Here is a 19,586-nt window from a genome sequence, read left to right as displayed (position 1 = left end):
TCAAGTATGTTTTTCTGTAATTTCCTGTATAGAAGCAGAGCAGCTCACTAGGTTTTAGAACAGCTTCTTTCTTTAGTAAAATCACATTTGTTGTAAAATATCCATTGCTTTTATATTACCACAATGTAATCATCCATCAGTTAGTTCTAGGGATGCACGGATATGAAAATTTTGGCCGATACCGATAACCGATAATTCTTTATATTTGAAAGCCGATAACCGATATATTAGCCGATAAATCTAAATCAAAATTTGTATATAGTTTTTAAGAGCCTGATTACAAAAACAAACGTCTCACCATTAAAAGCCATGTCCCAACACACAATTATAATGTTCTTGTTATAATATTGTGTAGCCTATATGACAGACTTGTGCTGTACAAGTTGAACTTTTCTTTTTGAAGTGATTTCAATCATAGTTCAATCATATTTCAACCATCATTATGAACAGTGCACATCTGAAGTGTCTCAGCTAAAGGAAATAATCCATTATTTACCAGCTTTAATATATCAGCCAAATGTTCTTATTTGGCCGATAACAATAACATCCGATATTGATACTGATTGTGTGGCCGATATATTGTGCAAAACATTTGGGATTTAATTTTGTGATCAGCACAATGTGAAGATCAGACGTCGTCTGTGTTTAATAAAGAAGCAGTGTTATTTCAGTATTACTTATATACTATTATAGTATTTCTTTTTTTTGTTTAATTTTTTTGTTAATTCATTAGGTGTTTTTTATTACTTTTTGTTTTTCTTTTTAACTTTATTTCAGTTTTATTTTTTGTCATTTTTGAACTTCAACTTGTTTTATTTCAGTTAGCTTTCAAAGCAGCATCTCTTTTTTTTCAAGTTTTTCATCTAATATTAATTTTCTGCTTTATTTCAATTAACAAAAACTATTTTTTTTAAATAGTTGTAGTTTTACTTAACAATAACATCATGGCTTTTGCCCAGATTTTTGCCCCAATTTTCAGTCTGGATGAGTCGATGCTCAATTTCCAAAAGTCAGAGCCAGTCTGTAGATTTGAGTTGACAGATTTCACAGAAAATCACAGTATATGATGGACACAGACTCCAAATTTTAAGCTTCAGACCTGAATTCCATCCAATCAGAAGCGATCAAACATGCCTGATATTTTGAGCCGATTTTAAAGCACATTGTTTTCATTTGTCATGCATCTCCTAGCAGCGTGTTTCTGCTTGAGCCAATGACTACATTAATCCAGATACATTTTAAAATGGCATTTTTGTTTCAAAATGCTCTCTGTCCACACTAGCGTTTTCAAGCATTTTTCTAAAGGTTTCTCATCCACGCTGAAACATCAGAAAATGCTAAATTCACCTTACTGCACATGCGTAAAACCTCATAAAAGCTCACTGAGATGATACAGACAATATGCGTCACATGACTAAACATGCGTCATTGTTTTCAAAAACCTCTGTTTTCACAGTCTACACCAGAACATGATTTTATCCTCTTGGGAAAGTGTTTTCAAAAAGCTACATTTTCGCAGGACAAAACTGCTGTCTCAGTGTGGACGGAAGGCCAAAACGGAGAGAAAAAGATGCGTTTTCAAACAAAAAAGTATTAGTGTGGTCAAGAGCTGAGTTTGTGTGATCCTCAGCCGTTTAGTGAATGCTGCTCAATCTTTAAGCATTTACAAACTCGACTAGTATAAGATGCTTAGTGTTTTAAAACATGTTCAGATTATAAAAGTGGTGTTGTGTATTCCAGCTTTTAGTGGTGAAAATGGTGCAACTGATCACCTCATCAAAACACATCATTTGAGCACAAACGGACATGGACGGGTGGAGTCACACGCTGAAGATCTGATCTTAAAAATGAGCAACAGTAGTAGTGATGCCTGACCACTAACAAACAAAAGGCAAACCGAAGTCTTAGACGAGTAAATAAAAACTGGAGTCAAGTGAATATGTAATGAGAGAGTCTGGCAGACAGTTCGCCGCTCTCTAGAGACAAAAAAACAGATTGGAGGAATGAATCCGAGAAGATGCTCAAGAACACGACTGCTGACTGAATAAACCACCAGTAATCACAGCTTGTGTTTGTCTTCGCAGGGTTGATGTCATGGTGGAGTCGCTCATGGCTGTCTGGTCCTTCATCCGTCACTGATAAATATAGCACATCCTTTCCATCCACAAGTTCAGACGTACCAACATCAATCTTGCCAAAAAGCACGGTTGACATCCGCACGGGTCAACCAACACAGAGCGGTCCGGTGACTGCAGGAGATTGGGTCGAGGTGACCGAAATACCTGAGCAGAAATCCAAAACCTCCGAACCCAGAGTCTCCGTATCAACTGAGAGCTACTCTGGAGAGAGCAAAGTCCTGGAGATGGAGGGCAGCTCGTGGGGAGACACGTACACGTCGTCCCAGACGCCGCTGATGTCGAGCACCGGTTCCCTCGCCACCACCGCTCACGGCCATGAGGCTCGTGGAGAAATCCAGTACAGACGCAGGAACAAACCCAAGAGACTCAACCCAAGCACCACTGAGATGACCACAACCATCGTCCAGAGCACAGCCACACCCTCTGCTGTGTCTTACAGTACTGGAAACAGTGGATTGACCATCTCCACATCTAGAGATGAGTCGACCATCTCCACATCTACAGACGAGTCTCAGACGCCAAGCTTTGGAACGACGGTAACCAGCAGCGTGGAGCCGGATCTGAGCAGCACCGAGGCCGTCGGGAAGAACCACTCCATCGGTGAAGAAGGTACGATTTTATGTTTTCAGGGTTTTATAAATGCATATTTGAGCTTGCTATTGAGCGTTCTGGGACATTTACTTATTACAGGAATCATGTAAATTATATATTTTCAGTTCAAAGTGGCGAAATTAGACAAAAGTTTACTTTTAAGATTCATATCGTAAAACAGGTGTCAAATACTAAATGTTTAGTTTAGCTACATACACTCTAAAAATGCTAGGTTAAAAACAACCAAAGTTGGGTTAAATATGGACAAACCCAGCAACTGGGTTGTTTTAACCCAGCAGTTGGGTTAAATGTTTGCCTAACCTGCTGGGCCGTTTTATTTAACCCAACTACTGTTTAAAAATTACTATATGGCTGACTTAAAAAACCCAACTTGGGTTGTTTTTAACCCAGCATTTTTTAGAGTGTACTTTAATTTGATTGGTCATCTCAAATATTTGGACATCTGTCGAGTGCTATTAGACCAACACTCTTAAAAATAAAGGGTCTTTATTGGCATTGATGGTTCCATGAAGAACCTTTAACGCTTTCCATTGCACAAAAGGTTTTTCATAGTGGAAAAAGGTTATTTTTAGTTTATTAAAATGTTCTTCATACAAAGAAAAAATGGTCACTGAGAGAGTGAATGAGGAAAAATGAGGAGAAAGCCGTTATATAGGCAATGTGCAATATCCTTGCAGCACCAGAGTAGAGTTAATATTAGCCAATAATTTCATAACTTTTATTATATACACCTCGAAAAAAAAATTACTAAATTCCTCAGGGATATGATAATGTTTTCAAGTACAGCCAATCTAATAGACTGGGTTAGTGTTCAGCTACTTTTACAGCTGCGTCGGTTCCAGAAGAATTTTTTCCATTCATTTTTCCCATAGGGATTTTAAAAAAGTCTTTGTTAAAGTATTATAAGCCATGAACCAAACCAACCAGCTATGAGGAGAATCTTAACATTACAAACTTTGATTAGAAACAATTAAAAACAATGGAGAAATATAAAACTATTCATTTAAAGTTGTTGATTATATCTATAGAAACAATATATTTTAGGTTTATTGCAAAATATACAAAGTATTTTGATAGCATTTTGGGTTTATTTCATCTGTATACTTGCATTTAGTATACAAATGTTGACTTTTCTGCCATTTAAAATTCCATATAATCATCTAAAGTGCATGTAGTGTGAACAAAAACTGCCTAAACACACACTTTATTTTTAGTCTATAACGGCGAAAACATGACTGAATCACAGCAAGTCTAATCCAACACTTTCATTTTCTGAGATTACTGGCTAATTTTGAAAACGGAGTAAACAATAAAAACTCCATTAACTAGCCAAACAGGATTCCTATCTGAATTACATGTGCCATAACAACACCTTTTTACTGTAGTCAAAGCAATTTGCCAGAAATGGAGGTTTGTAGTAAGTTTTAAAGCTTGACAGATGAAGTATAGCAACAAGGATTCTCAGTGCAGTGATTTGATTGGCTATTTGGGCTGTCAGTCATCTTTTGAATCAACTGAATACAGGAACTTCTTGCCAGACTTGCATTTCAATAAAGTCAGCAATAAAATCATGACATGAATGTTGTCGTAAAAGTTGTTTCTTTCCCTGAAATAATGCTAAAAATTGTATATTTCAGGTTGGAACAACCAATGTATGTTCAGAGTAAAACAAATGCTGAGCATAAAGGTAGTCACTGATTGGCCGCTGTATTTGAAAGGCGGGACTTACTTTAGAGTGACCATATTTGGTGTTCCAATTTCTCCCATTCATTGTAAAACTGGTAGGTCAGTTACATATGGTCTCTGGTGTTAATAGACCTAGAAAAGTTGTTATTCTGATTCTTGAAATGTTCAGAGTCAGTTTTGATTTATTTCTGTAGCTTAATTTCATCCATCAGGAATTGATTGGATGGTGAAAGACTGAAAGTGTCTTTATTTAGTGGTTGGAAAACAAGAGGGATTGATGACAACATACTTATGGAAAGTCATTTCCGAGCTGGAGCAAGTTACATTTAGAAATGTTTTTGGTAAGAATGAGTTTTGTTTAGCTAACTTAAGGTGTCTCAAAGAACCATTAAACCTGTTTTCCTCCTGTTTTGAGAGCGTATCCTAATGGCTGCACAGTTTTTTACACCAGATAAGAGATCTTTAATCATCTTTGAATCAGATATGGCAGGTGGGTGGACGTCCAGGTGCAGGAAAGAGACTCTTGTTGGGTCTAATTATGTGATGAGTGTGTGCTTTGGGTGGAGAGCTCACCCGAATGAATATTCATATTGCTGCATGAATATTAATGAACGCCCACATATTTGCTTATACTACTGAGAGCTTATGGTTAGGAATATTTGAATGTCAAAATGGACAAAAAATAGATTTCACACTAGTTTTGCTGATTGTCTGGCGTAGCAACCAAACCATTATAATTAGTGAGCACATAAGAGATAATCATTACATTTCATTGACTCGCAGCCTGATGTGTCCGATCCACTTTCACATGTTCCAGAATCATTTAAAAAGACACAATATAACACTTATTAGCTATGCTCATGAATATTAATTACATTTGGATTGTTGTGGAATGTAGGTCAGTGAGGAACTTTTTTCATTGATATGAAATAAATAAAATATTGACCAATAAATATAGTCTATTTCACTTCTTGTAATGGCTTTTCAGTCACTTGTGTGTGTGTGTGTGTGTGTGTGTGTGTGTGTGTGTGTGTGTGTGTAAATGTGTCATTATTCAGCTCCCAGCAGTTTAGCACTTCATCCGGCACTTGAATATGTGATAAGATACAGTGTGTGTGTGTGTGTGTGTGTGTGTGTGTGTGTGTTTGTGTGTTCACACTTGTCTTCAGCATCTGCTCTGATCAACTCTGGCACTCAGGGAAACTGTTGTAATGCTCAAGATCTCGTCACATTCATGACTGCAGCTCTTCTTATTTTGGTCTCCAGTCATTCTCTGGCTTTTCTATCTTACTGATTTCGCTGGTCATGTTATAAGCAGTCGGACTGACACAAACCGACATTCTCTTGTGTCTCCCGTCTGTCGTCCTGAAGAATGCCGGATTTGACCTTCAGTGTTACATCACCTGTCAATCACTTGAGTCCTGTGGGCTGTACAGATTGACATGACTGATGTGGAGGAAACACATTCTTGTCAGTAACATCAGCAGTTAAACACGAAGGTTTCTTTATTCAGATCACTAACTCTGACTCTCTGACTAACAGTGATGCTTAACTAGAAATGAGACAGCAGTTTTTGGACTGAACCAGGAATTTTATCCTGAACTAAAATGGTTTGTTAACACATGATTAATTTAAAATCCTTAATGCGTTAAAGGGGACCTATAATGCTCCTTTTACAAGATGTAATATAAGTCTCTGGTGTCCCCTGAATGTGTCTGTGAAGTTTCAGCTCAAAATACCCCACAGATCATTTATTATAGCTTGTCAAATTTGCCCCTATTTGGGTGTGAGGAAAAACACACCGTTTTTGTGTGTGTCCCTTTAAATACAAATGAGCTGCTGCTCCCGCCCCCTTTCCAGAAGAGGGCGGAGCTTTAACAGCTCACGCTTCGGTTGCTCAACAACAACAAAGCTGGAGAATCTCACGCAGCCAAAATGACGATTTTACGTTTACATTGTTCAACCGGAGTCAGACACTGATGGAGAGACTCAGGAAGAAGTTACAACTTTTAGACGTTTCTGAATGGTTAGTGGATAAATTTATGTAGTTGCTGTGGAGTTGATTCAACTCGTTGACTAGCATGTGTCGTCATGTTAATCTTTTGTGCAAATCCAGCGTTGAATTGTCCCTCGTTTGTGAAGCAGTCCGGCGTAAAATGACGGCATGACAACAACACTCTACTACAACAACTCTTCCTCTTCTCTAAAGCAGCCCAACATGGCCCCGCCCCCTTTGTTGTGTGTTCTCAGGGGGCGGGGTTTATGTAAATGTTACGGTTAGTGATGTCACCAACTCAGGAAGAAGCTCGTTGTAGTCCCTACCAGCCGTTTGTTGTAGTCCTTAAACAGCGATTTCTATAAAAGAAAATATCTCCCTTTGCATTGAACTTTGGGCATCGTAACTTTTTTGTGTAACTTCTTCTCATTTTTTAGTTTCTTTAGTTTAACATAAAGTACTAAAATAACTAAAACTAAAACAAAAATTAATAAAGATATATGTAGACATTAAAAAAAATGAATAAAATTGGCAAAAACACCCACAAAATTACTAGAACGTTAACAATAATTATAAGGAAAACGGAAAATATATAAAAAATAAACATTCAAAATATTTAAAAGAACTGTACTAGTATCTCAATGATATAAAACAGCACTTTATTTCGAGAGATCAAGAAAATTAGATCTTTTAAATATTAAGAATTGTATTTGTTAAAGTGTGACATTTTTATCTAAATAACAGGGTTTTAGTGTAAAATATGGTATTTGTATTATTTATAAGCAGCGTGTTAATAATATCTCTGAAGTGTTTTGAAGAGCGCTGCTGCTGTGATTTCAGCTCACGGTGTGATAATTTGATGATGTGTAAGTACATTTGCAGCTGTGTAAACACTGAATTAAATCATCTGCCTGATGGTGATTGTTTACCCATGATGCTTATGTGATTATCACTCTATTTTTCTCTCTCAGTGTGCAGTATTTCCATATCGCTCTGTTAAAAATCACCTCTCACCTCTGAGGCAGCCCTCTGAATGTCACATATAGTTTTCTGTGTACAGTATATCCCATCATCTTGACACGCTGCTGTGACCTCAAGGATGTCGCTCGTTTGCATTTGTAGTAAAAAATCTCAGCAAACCAATTAGGGCTGAAACGATGGTTCGCCATGTAAAGCATAATGTTGCCGGTAATTAAGTGAAAAGGCCTGGCTGAGGGGGCGTGGCCTGCGGAGTGAGAGGATGATTGGCGGCCACTCTCAGCACAGTTACCATGACAACAGAACCTGAGTGCATCCAAGAGAGTTTGTAAAGACCGTCAATGAGAGAGACACACAGAGGAATGGACTAACGTAGAAAATTAATTATACTTTCTTCCTTCTGTGGAAAACAAAAGCTATTCTTAAATTTGGATTATAGTGTTAACTATATTGTAAATAAACAACAAATATATAGCCTATATATATATATATATATATATATATATATACAGTACCAGTCAAAAGTTTGGAATAATTACAATTTCTAATGTTTTTGAGTCTCTTCTGCTCACCAAGGCTGCATTTATTTGATCAAAAATACAGTAAAAATTGTGAAATATTATGCAATTATGTGAAATATGCAATTTAAAATAGCTGTTTTCTATGTGAATATATAATAAAATGTAATTTATTCCTGTGATCAAAGCTGAATAAAAGTATTAATTTCTTCCAAAAAAATATAAAGAAAAAAATTACTGACCCCAAACTTTTGAACGGCAGTGTATATTGTTACAAAAGATTTCTATTTTAAATAAATGTTGTTCTTTCTTAAGAATTTATATTTTAATATAAATATAATAATTATATCGATTTTTAGTAATCATAATTGTTACTAGTATTAATTTTTATAATAATTTATTTTATAATAATTATATTTTAATATAAATATAATAAATATAGAGATTTTTAATAATAATAAAAATTATTATTATTATTATTATTATTATTAAAAATGTTAACCAAATATAAATCAAATATTATTATTATAATATTTATATTTATTATTTATTTTTATAATTATATTGTAATATAAATATATTAATTATATTATTATTAGTAGTAGTAGTATTTTTATTATAATTTTTTAAATAATAATTACATTTTAATCTAAATATAAATAATATATAGATTTTTAATAATAATACTAATTCTTCTTATTAAAAATATTATACAAATATAAAACAAATATTACTATTATAATATATGTAATATTTAAAAAATAGTATTAATAATTAGAGTATTTAAGAAAAATAGTACTACAAATAATAATTTTATTTTAAAAATACAATAATAATATTTATGGATCTCTTAATTTCTTCATTTGACCCCAAACGGTAGTGTATATTGTTACAAAAGATTTCTAAATAAACGCTGTTCTTTTTTTTTACGTTTATTTTATCAAAGAATTCTGAAAAAAGTATTACAGGTTATAAAAAATATTAATATTAACTAAAATATTCAACACTGATAATAATCAGAAATGTTTCTTGATCATCAAATCATCATATTAGAATGATTTCTGAAGGATCATGTGACACTGAAGACTGCAGTAATGATGCTGAAAATTCAGCTTTGATCACAGAAATAAATTACATTTTAAAGTATATTCACATAGAAAACAGTTATTTTACATTGTAATAATATTTCACAATTTTACTGTATTTTTGATCAAATAAACAAAGCCTTGTTGAGCAGAAGAGACTTCTTTCAAAAACACTAACAATAGTAATGTTTCCGGTACTGTATATTGTTTTACGTGGTGTATATAAGGTGTGGAGCAACATGAGAGTGAATAAATGATGACTAGATATTTGTCTGAATTATGTCTTTAAATGTATATCACATATATGACCTTGAGTCTGTGAAATGACTTTCACACACAGGGATTTTTCTTGCCGCTGCGTCTTCGATTCTCTCTCTGTATATATGGTGATGTGTTTGTGGACGGTCTCAGTGCGGGTCAGCGGTGAACCTCATTCAGCGGGTGTATTAGAATGAGCCGCCCTCTGAAAGCCATTACAAGCCTCAGTGAGCGCACGCATGTGCTGTAATGAAGAGAGGCTCTGGAGAGAGAGCAGCTAAACGATAGTGTTGTGTATTCAGACATCTGTCATCATAACGGCTGTTATTCTGCTCAAGAACCGCCCACTTCAATTGACTGACATGGAAAGTGACCAAACACAGCTCATCTTTCATGGGGTGAATCTAAAACTGATGATAACACAAGTAGACGTACATTTGCTATCGCTCTATAAATCATAAATACTTATTATTTCTGTGGACGTGAAGCTCTGATATCGTACAGTTAGTCTGAGGCAGACGGAGGTTGTTTCAGGTGTGATTTTTCATGTGTGAAAGTTATTTGATCAGTGTTTGAAAGCAACTGGGGGGAAAAATTAAATTGCATTTTTTGAAACTGTGCAATTTGCAATTGTGATTTAAAATATGATTAAAAAAAACTGTGTTTGTAGGACTGCACAATTTTGTGCAATGTTAATAATAATGATAATAATAGTAATAATAATAATAAGAAGAATTATTATTATTATTCATTTTATAATTTATTTTTATAATAATTATATTTTAATATAAATTATATATATATATATATATATATATATATATATTTAATAATAGTACTAATTATTATTATTATTAAAAATATGAAACAAATATAAAAATATTACTATTATAATATTTATATTATAATTTATTTTTTGCTAATTTAATTTTAGAATTATTTTGTAATATAAATATATTAATTATATTATTATTAGTAGTAGTAGTAGTAGTAGTAGTATTTTATTATAATTTTTTATATTTGTTATAATAATTATATTTTAATATAAATATTATAATTATATAATTTTATATAATTTTAATAATAATTACTGTTATTATTATACATTTTTGTAATTTATTTAATAATTATATGTAATAATTTATATTTATTTAATAATTATATTTTAATATAAATATACATATAGATTTTTAATAATAATACTAATTATTATTATTATTATTAAAATATTAAACAAATATAAAACAAATACTATTATAATATTTTTATTTATAATTTATTTTTATTATTATATTGTAATATAAATATATAAATTTTATTAGTAGTAGTAGTAGTAGTGGTAGTAGTATTTTTTTTATTAAATTAATTTTTTAATAATTTTTATTTTTATAATTTATTTAATAAATATAATTTAATATAAATATAATAATTATAAAGATTTTTAATAATAATAATAATAATAATTGTTATTATTATTATTAATTTTATAATAATTATATTTAACTATAGATATTTTAATTGTATTTATTTTAATAATAACTTATTATTATTATTAGTAGTAGTAGTAGTATAATCTTTATAATAATTTATTTGTATAATAATTATATTTTAATATAAACAAATAAATAGATGTATAATAATAATACTAATTGTTATTATCATTATTATTAATAAAATATTAAGCAAATATAAAACAAACAAATATAAATATATATATATATATATATATATATATATATATAAAATATTTAAAATAAATAGTATTAATAATTAGAGTATTTTTAAAAAATATTATAGTACTACTAATAATAATTTTATTTTACAGTGCAACTGTAAAAATACAATATTAATATTTATGGCTCTCCTAATTTCTTCATTTGAAAACGTTACATCATTGAGCTCTTACAGCTTCTCATTTGTTCATGCAACCTTTGCTATTTTATACACATATTTGGGTTTTATTTTGATTAATTACAAACAACTTAAATACTGTATTCTAATGCTATACTGCTATTTAGTGATGTCTAAGTCAGGCATCACTGTTATTATTGCTCATATTAGTGTTAGTTTGAACAGTTTTGCACCAGGTAAATGTACAAATCTAGTTCCTGTCTGTCAGTAATGTGTCAGAGCTGTAATGAAAGACAAATGATGCTTGGAAAACTGGATTCATTTACCGCGTTTCCCCCTGAACCTCGCTGACGTGTGTCTAAACTCTCATTAGGGCCAGCAGGGCTGCGCTGCGTCTGTCTTCCATCGGGTCACGTGTGTGTGTGTGTGTGTGTGTGTGTGCTCAGCTGTATAATCACAGACAGATTGTGATGGATCACCTCCAGAGCACCAATGACAGCGTGTGTTTCTGTTTTGCAGAGGACGACAGATGCAGCTGTCTGCACGGAGGGACGTGTCTTCCTCACGGAGAGGGTTTCCGCTGCTTCTGTCCGCAGGGATATGCAGGAGAGAGCTGTGAAATCGGTGAGGAAATCCAGAGATATTTCAAATGTTTTCTCACCTTCATGGCGTTCCAAACCCGTATGACTTTATTTCTGTGGATCAGAAAAAGAAAAGGTTAATAGAACGTTCAGTCAAAGCTATCTGGTCTTTAATAATATTCTTATTAATTATATAATTAATATTTTTTTAAACATTTATCAGTTTTTAAATGTTACCACTTGATTCAGAATGTTCAGAGAACATTCAAAAGTAACATTCCCATAATGTTTGAAGAATGATCAAATGGAATGTTCCCTTAACGTTTGGAATGTTCAGAGAACTTTCAGAAATAACATTTTCGTAACTTAATGGGAACGTTAGCACAATGTTGTGTGTGCAATATAGAAGATTTTCAGTGAATAACGACTTAAATTTCAGTCTGGTCTTAATGCGAAACATCGTATGACTTCAGAAGACTTCAGATACAGCACACCAGTCATATTGATTCTGTCATGATGCTGTAATGCACTTTTTGGAGCTGAGAACGAGCAGCGTGATCATCAGTTTTGGGTGAACTATCCCTTTAAAACCCTGACAGAAATGTGTTTCTGTACACACAGGTGTAAGTGTTTTTTACCCGTGACAGTTTTGAACAGGTCAGAGTGTGAGTTTTAGTTTTATACAGTCTGTCCTTCACATGTTGTGAAAAATATCGAAACTCTTTGGTCATTTTTGAGCGAGATGCTAACGGTCTAATCCGATTCAATGAACTATGCTAAGCTATGCTAAAAGTGGTACCGCCAGACCCGGAGATCGGCTGAATGGATTCAAAAACGGTAAAACTCAACTGTTTAACTCTAGGGGAGCTGGAAAATGAGCCTATTTTCAAAAAAAGTGGAGTGTTCCTTTAAAGCAGGGGTCACCAACATGGTGCCCGCGGGCACCAGGTCGCCCGTGGGCCTGTTCTAAAAATAGCTCACCATAGCACCACTTACCAGTGAGCTGCATCTAATTTTTTTTGTTGCTATTATTTTTTAAATCACACTTGCATTAGTGTGAATTTGAAAATGACAATATTTATAAAAAATAAATAAATTAAAAAAAACTTTAAAAAATGTTTCATATTAGATTAGAGCTAGCTGGTCTCCACGGCAACCGTTGCCGCAGTGAAGGTGAGGAGATGATTTACCTCCGAAGACATGGCAGAAAAAAGAAAGAAAACATATAATTTTCACATTGAATGGGAGGAAGAGTTCTTCTTTACCACTGTGAAAGATTCCTGCGTGTGTCTCATTTGCGGGGCGACTGTGGCGACGGCAAAGCGGCACAATGTGGAGAGACATTTCCGAACGTGTCACGCAAACTACCATGCTAACTACCCGTTGTGCAGCGCACTACGAGCGGAAAAAGCCCGCGAGTCAAAGGCGGGTTTGTGCAAACAGCAGTCTTTTTTCACGAGACCGGACAGCATGCAATGCCAGGCTTCCCACTAACAGACAAAGAAACCAATACCAGATGTTCTCAGTGGCAACATGGCATCTGAATTCAGTTATTGAAAAATTGTGACAAATGTGTTTGTTAAATGTAAGATATGATAATTTTGTTAAAAATGCTGTAGATTTGGTGATACGTTCAGTAAAATCTGAAAGTTGATTTTTGTATGTTACATAATTGATAATCTGTACAAACATGGTGCAACGTAGTGCATGATTTATTAAAAATTGTTAGTGGCTAGTGAAAATGTTGTAGAAGTGATCATTTGAAAATGTAAATACTTGCAGAGATTTATAGAAATAAATTGTTGCATATTGATATTTATCTGTTTCCTACCTTGTTAAATCATTGTTGATAATTATTGTGAGAAATCATTAACATGATCAGTGTCTTCACATAGATGAATATCATTAATTATTAATAATGACATATAATTAAAGGTAAATTGAGCAGATTTGTTATTTCGGAAGTGTGTATCAAACTGGTAGCCCTTCGCATTAATCGGTACCCAAGAAGTAGCCCTCAGTTTCAAAAAGGTTGGTGACCCCTGCTTTAAAGTGTCATGAAACCCTAAACTAAATTTTCTGAGATTTTAACAGAGGTATGTGTGTTGAACATCATTGAATACAATGTTAGCATCTGTTAGATTTAGGGGTCTTTCACACTGGGCTCGTTTGCCGCGGTCTGAGCCCGGGCGCGATTGTTCCCGGTGCCCCCCGCAGCGTTGCTCTGGTTTCACACTCAAATTGATTCTGTCGAACCCTGGTGCGTTTGCGTTCATCTTACGTCATCACAGACGTGCAAGACGCATGGCAGATTATTAATATGTATATTATATAATAATATTAATATGTAAATTATATAATAATTTATTAATATGTTGCTATTATGTGTCGCAGAGTAAACGACACTTGTGTTTACTGTATGTGCGCCGCATGTAGACGGTTTTCCGCTGTTTGCAAGCAGCCTATTTTGAGGAGACACCTGATTGCCATTCTTTTGCCGCTCTGATTGCAGGCTCACTCCTGCTCGAATCCGAGATAAATCATCTCTTATATGTGTTTTATTTAAGTAAATACATTACAATTGGCGAAAATGCATTCGCAGGTTACTTTACTTCCTGAACAAGTGCGCACCCGAGTCCGTGTTGCGTTCATATTAACGCGAACCGCAGCACAGTTCGAGTGCAACCGAACTCAGACCGCCTCCTTCAGGTAGTCTCGGTAGTCTCCCGGGTTCGCATGACAGCTTTCACATTAGTGATTTTTCATGCGAACCGCGCCCCTGTTTTGAACTAAACTGCCAGTGTGAAAGCCCCCTTAATTGTAGGAGGAAAGGAGATTTTTTTCCACTATTTTCGTCTTCCGGGTTTAAAATCTACACCGTATTGTGACGTGGCGGTGCACTATAATACTTTGATGACGCATCGGTGTCAACTTTTCTTATCCTATGAGAAGACACCGTCTCATTCAGGACACCACATGGTTCTTTCAAATGACAGACATGTCAAACTGTTAGATCGCGCAGTATAGATGAGAGAGGCGTTCATGGGTCGCAAGTGTTTGTTTCAAGTTTGGCTGTGTTGCATCACATCGAAACTGTTTGTGTGTAGCAAGCATTGCTTGAGAGGGCTACGAGAACGGGAGAAAGGTGGACTTTCCTCTGACAGGCGCTTCAAACAGTGAGATCGCATACAATAAGCTAGAGATGCATTAATGGATCAAAAACGAGTGTTTGTGTTTGCTTTGTAAGAGTTTCTGCGTCACACAAGTTCTCTTCAATATCTGTGTCTCCGACACAGAGTGTAACCGGTCTTTTAACTGATCAAACAGCTTATAAAAACGCCACAAAATAAGTTATCAAAGATGCAACAGCGTGTTCATATTTGATGCAGAGAACAGAATGCAAATGGCTGCGCATTTATTTGTGGATTAAATTATAGCAAATCCCATGTGTATATTGTGTTGCATGTAATAGTAATTTGCAGCTTGTGGGAAGCTTTTTTTTTATGCTTTTAATGAGAGCGAAATAAAACGGTCTGAATCTGAAGCGGTTGCTGTGCTGTCAGTCTGCATTTTTCAAAACTGTGGTGAAAACTGACTGCTGTGAAACAGGGGTTTCATGACCCTTTAAGCAACGCTTTATCCAGACTGTGATTTTAGCTTCCAGTTAATCCTAATGTACTGTTCCCAAAATACACAATGCCCAGGGATCCCACGTTTATAATAGGAAATATTAAAATTCAAATGATTTCCAGGCCTAAAATTGCTATTTGTAATACTACTAAATGATTTAAAAGTTACTCCGTTTAATTTGAGATCAATTGACCCCAAAATGTCTAGAAAATGAGTTTTCATGAACAACTGGAAAGGTCCTTTAAAATATCAAGGAATTTTGTTGTTCAAAAAGTCTGGGTGTATAAATGTAGGAGATTTCCTTCAGATTTTTTTGTGTTAAAATCTGCATGAGGAAAATATTCAACTCCGTCTCAGATGTTTCTCCTAAAATTCCTTATGAGAAATTAAAATAGATAAAAATGATGATATTTTAGTAGCTTATAATATACTGTAGTATTTATTAATATTTTATTTCTAAATTTTAGATACAGATGATATTTTAGTAGTTTATATCATAGTATTTATTAATATTTTGAATTAGCTTTTATATTTTCAGCTTTTATTTTAAGTTTTAGTAATTTTGTTATGTGCTTTTTTCATTTGAATGAGTTTTTTTAAAAGTATATTTCTATATCTTTATTTTTTATCTCAGTTTTTTTAAGTAATTTTTGTACTTGCCAAAGCAACATTTCTAATTTTCATTTTAAGGTTTTCATCTAATATTTATATTTTATTTCATTTCAGCTATTTTTTCAATTCCCGAAAATATTTTTTTAAATAATTTAAGATTTACATAACAATCACCAGTAAGAGTTTACAGCTATAAACTCTCTTTTGATGAGAAATGTTTCATATTGAGCTCTCTGACTTTTGATTTCAAATCATTGCAGATCATTTCTTTTCAAATCTGAGTCGTCTCCAGATGAGATGTCTGTGAGATCAGGAGGAAACTGGCTGTCTCATTTCTTTCAGAAGGATTTTTTCTGATTAAATGCTCTGTCTTAACAGCTGCCATATAGGCGGAGGTCAATACGGAGGTCAGAGGTCAAGTTGTCCATCATTTGTGACACAAAGGCGTTCGTTTGGGGGTCAAAGGTCAAGGGAAGGCTGACAGGTTTATTTTGGCCTCCTCACATTTACTCCAGTGTGAAGGTCAATGCTAATTCAGTTTGTGCTTTTATTATAATTAAATAAAAAAGGCTGATTGCTTTAAATTGGTAATCGTTTAAATAGTTCATCCAATTCGGAACAGATTTCTTTCTTCTGCTGCAGAATGACAGTCATCCTTCACTCTCAGTGTACGGAAACTGAATCTCCTTTGTGTTTCACAGAAGAAGGATTGTCACGACATGATGGTGTAAATGATGAGGGTGTTTTCATTTGTTCTCAGATGTGTTTGCAGTAATCCGGTGTTCTGCACATGGTTTGTTTCTGTGAAAAAGATGTGAGCAGAATATGTGTGAAGACACGAAGAACGCCTCAGAGACTCATGGGCTTTAGCTCATGTAGATCCGCAGCACTTGCGGAGCGGCTCCCGGTGAAACGGTTTGCATAATGTATGAGCCAATTCAAATATTCATGAAGAGCAGAAGTACCTTGCGAGTCTTTAAGATACAGGATATAACTTCAGTAGGGGCTTTTCCTTTCTACTGATGAATATCAACATGACTGATCATGGAAATCAAGTGTGTTTAATGGAACCACTGTTACCATATTTAATGTGATGTTTAAGGGTGAATTCATCTGCATATATATATATATATATATATATATATAGCATTAATTCACCCTAACATACATATACATCACTGTATAGGTATATGTTTTGTATGTGTGTGTATGTGTATATATATATATATGTGTGTGTATATATATATATATATATATATATATGTTGATAAATTCACCCCTAAATAAAAACATAAATTTTATAATACACATAAAATATACATACACACACACGCATACATATGTATTTTTATATATATATATATATATATATATATATATGTGTGTGTGTGTTATATATATATATATATATATATATATATATATATATAACACACACATATATATTTATATGTAAATATAAAGCACAATATATATATATATATATATATATATATAGTAATATTTGTTTTATATTTGTTTAATATTTTTCATGATTAGTATTATTATTAAAAATCTATATATTTATTATATTTTTTATAAAAACATTATTATAAAAATAAATTATAAAAATTAATAATACACACACATAAATATTTCTATGTAAATATAAAGCACTATATATATATATATATATATATATATATATAATAGTAATATTTGTTTTATATTTGTTTAATATTTTTCACAATGATTAGTATTATTATTAAAAATCTATATATTTATTATATTTATAATAAAAAACATTATAAAAATAAATTATAAAAATTAATAATACACACACATAAATATTTATATGTAAATATAAAGCACAATATTATATATATATATTTTGTTTTGTGTAAAGAAATGAATACTTTTAGGATCACTAATTTTTTTTTTTTTTTTTTTTTTTTTGCATTGACAGTATTTTATTTTAATTTTTTTTATTTATTTTGTAGTTTTTTTTGTAATTCCAGTTTTCCTCACTGGCTCATTAGATTCTCATATGATAGTAAAAATTACTGTATTGCAGTACAAAGTACTGCATATCATTTTAATCAAATATATATTCATTTTTATTTAATATAAATCAAAGGCAGTACAACAAATACTCCCTAAAAATACTTTATAATTTAAAAAATATAGATATATATGTATTATTTTTCCATTTTATAGTAATGAGAAGTTGTGGAGGAATGCTTAATTATCATTTATAAAATAATTATCATGAAAATAATATCTATATGAACTTTAATTTAATTTTATGATGATCCAGACTTGTTCATTACATTGATCTTGTTCAAGTTTTCATCAGGCTTCATTTTCCTCCAGTCACATTTAAAGACCCATGAAATGATGTGATGAACACAACGTTCCAATCCGTCACGCATTAAGTTGCTTAAAACAGCCTGAGCTCAGGATACAGCCTTCCCATGATCCTCTGCTCATCTGATATCCATTTAAAGCCTACCAAACTTCAAGAAGTTCATGAGTCTGACTGAAGCAGCAGGCGTTTGGGACTTTGCGACTGATGCCATTACACAAACTTTTAAGACTTTCAACTTTATCCTTTCAAGCTCCTCTGATGACAACTTTTTTGCAAGCCTGACAAACGTTGAGCCTCAGAAGTGTTTGCTATATTGGGAAATGTGCTATAAACAGTCTCCAGATCTTTTGATGAGTAATCCGTGAGCTGTAAAGCGCTTACACCGGCCTGTGACAGACGCTAAATGACTCTTAACTCGTTTTTTTATATCGTCGCAAAATGTAAAGTGTATTATCACACACACAGCTCTGTACATAAAGTTATTTATTATCCCCGCTGGGCTCAGGAGTCTCTGACCCGCTGTTGTTAAAGGATCGTTTGTGTCTTTCTTCACGAGGATGTTTCATATGAAGCCTGTGGGTGTTTGTTTGGAGTCGTTCGATCCCAGAATGATCCGTTTCTCCTGGTTTTAATGAAACCTGACAGCACTGCTTACGTCTGTAAATATTTTGCCACGCTCTTCACACACCCTGACAGTTTATTACTATGAATGAGTGTAAAATTATGCAAATGCGCTGAGCTCTGTTTTACACTTGGGTGATTCGATTATACTTGCTCTAGGTTTAATTAATAACTCTGTGATCAGTCAAGATATGAACATTGTTTTACCACGGTTAAGGAGGTTAAAAGAACACCTGTTAATCAGGTTTCTAATTATGCATTATAGTACTTAAGTTTGGGGTCTGTTATTCAGCAAGGATGCATTAAACTGATCAAAAGTGACTAAAAATGTTACTTATAATCATAAATGTTTCTTGAGCATCAAATCAGCATATTAGAATGATTTCTGAAGGATCATGTGACACTGAAGACTGGAGTAATGATGCTGAAAATTCAGCTTTGATCACTGGAATAAATTATATTTTACAATATATTCACGTAGAAAACAGTTATTTTAAATTATAATAATATTTCACAATTTTATTATGTATTTTTGATCAAATTAATGCAGCTTGGGGAGCATAAGAGGATTAAAAAAGATATAACATTTTTTACCTATTCATAGTAAACATAATGCATTAAAATCTCGTGTTGTGATGTAGTTACTTCATGCATAGACCGGCATTATGACTTT

At 33.0% G+C, this 19,586-nt stretch overlaps 1 protein-coding gene across 1 annotated transcript in view; it reads left to right on the top strand.

Moving 5' to 3' along the window:
* The window catches only part of ncana (neurocan a), an 85,539-nt gene that overhangs the window by 48,753 nt on the left and 17,200 nt on the right, over positions 1-19,586 (top strand). Inside the window, exons 9-10 of the mRNA XM_051871051.1 lie at positions 2,085-2,747; positions 11,642-11,746. Of these exons, the coding sequence (XP_051727011.1) occupies positions 2,085-2,747; positions 11,642-11,746 (768 nt within the window). The remainder of the gene's footprint in view (positions 1-2,084; positions 2,748-11,641; positions 11,747-19,586) is intronic.

This window comes from Ctenopharyngodon idella, chromosome 2 (genome assembly GCF_019924925.1).
Source record: "Ctenopharyngodon idella isolate HZGC_01 chromosome 2, HZGC01, whole genome shotgun sequence".
Lineage (NCBI taxonomy): Eukaryota > Metazoa > Chordata > Actinopteri > Cypriniformes > Xenocyprididae > Ctenopharyngodon > Ctenopharyngodon idella.
This window is presented reverse-complemented; position numbering and strand designations above follow the sequence as displayed.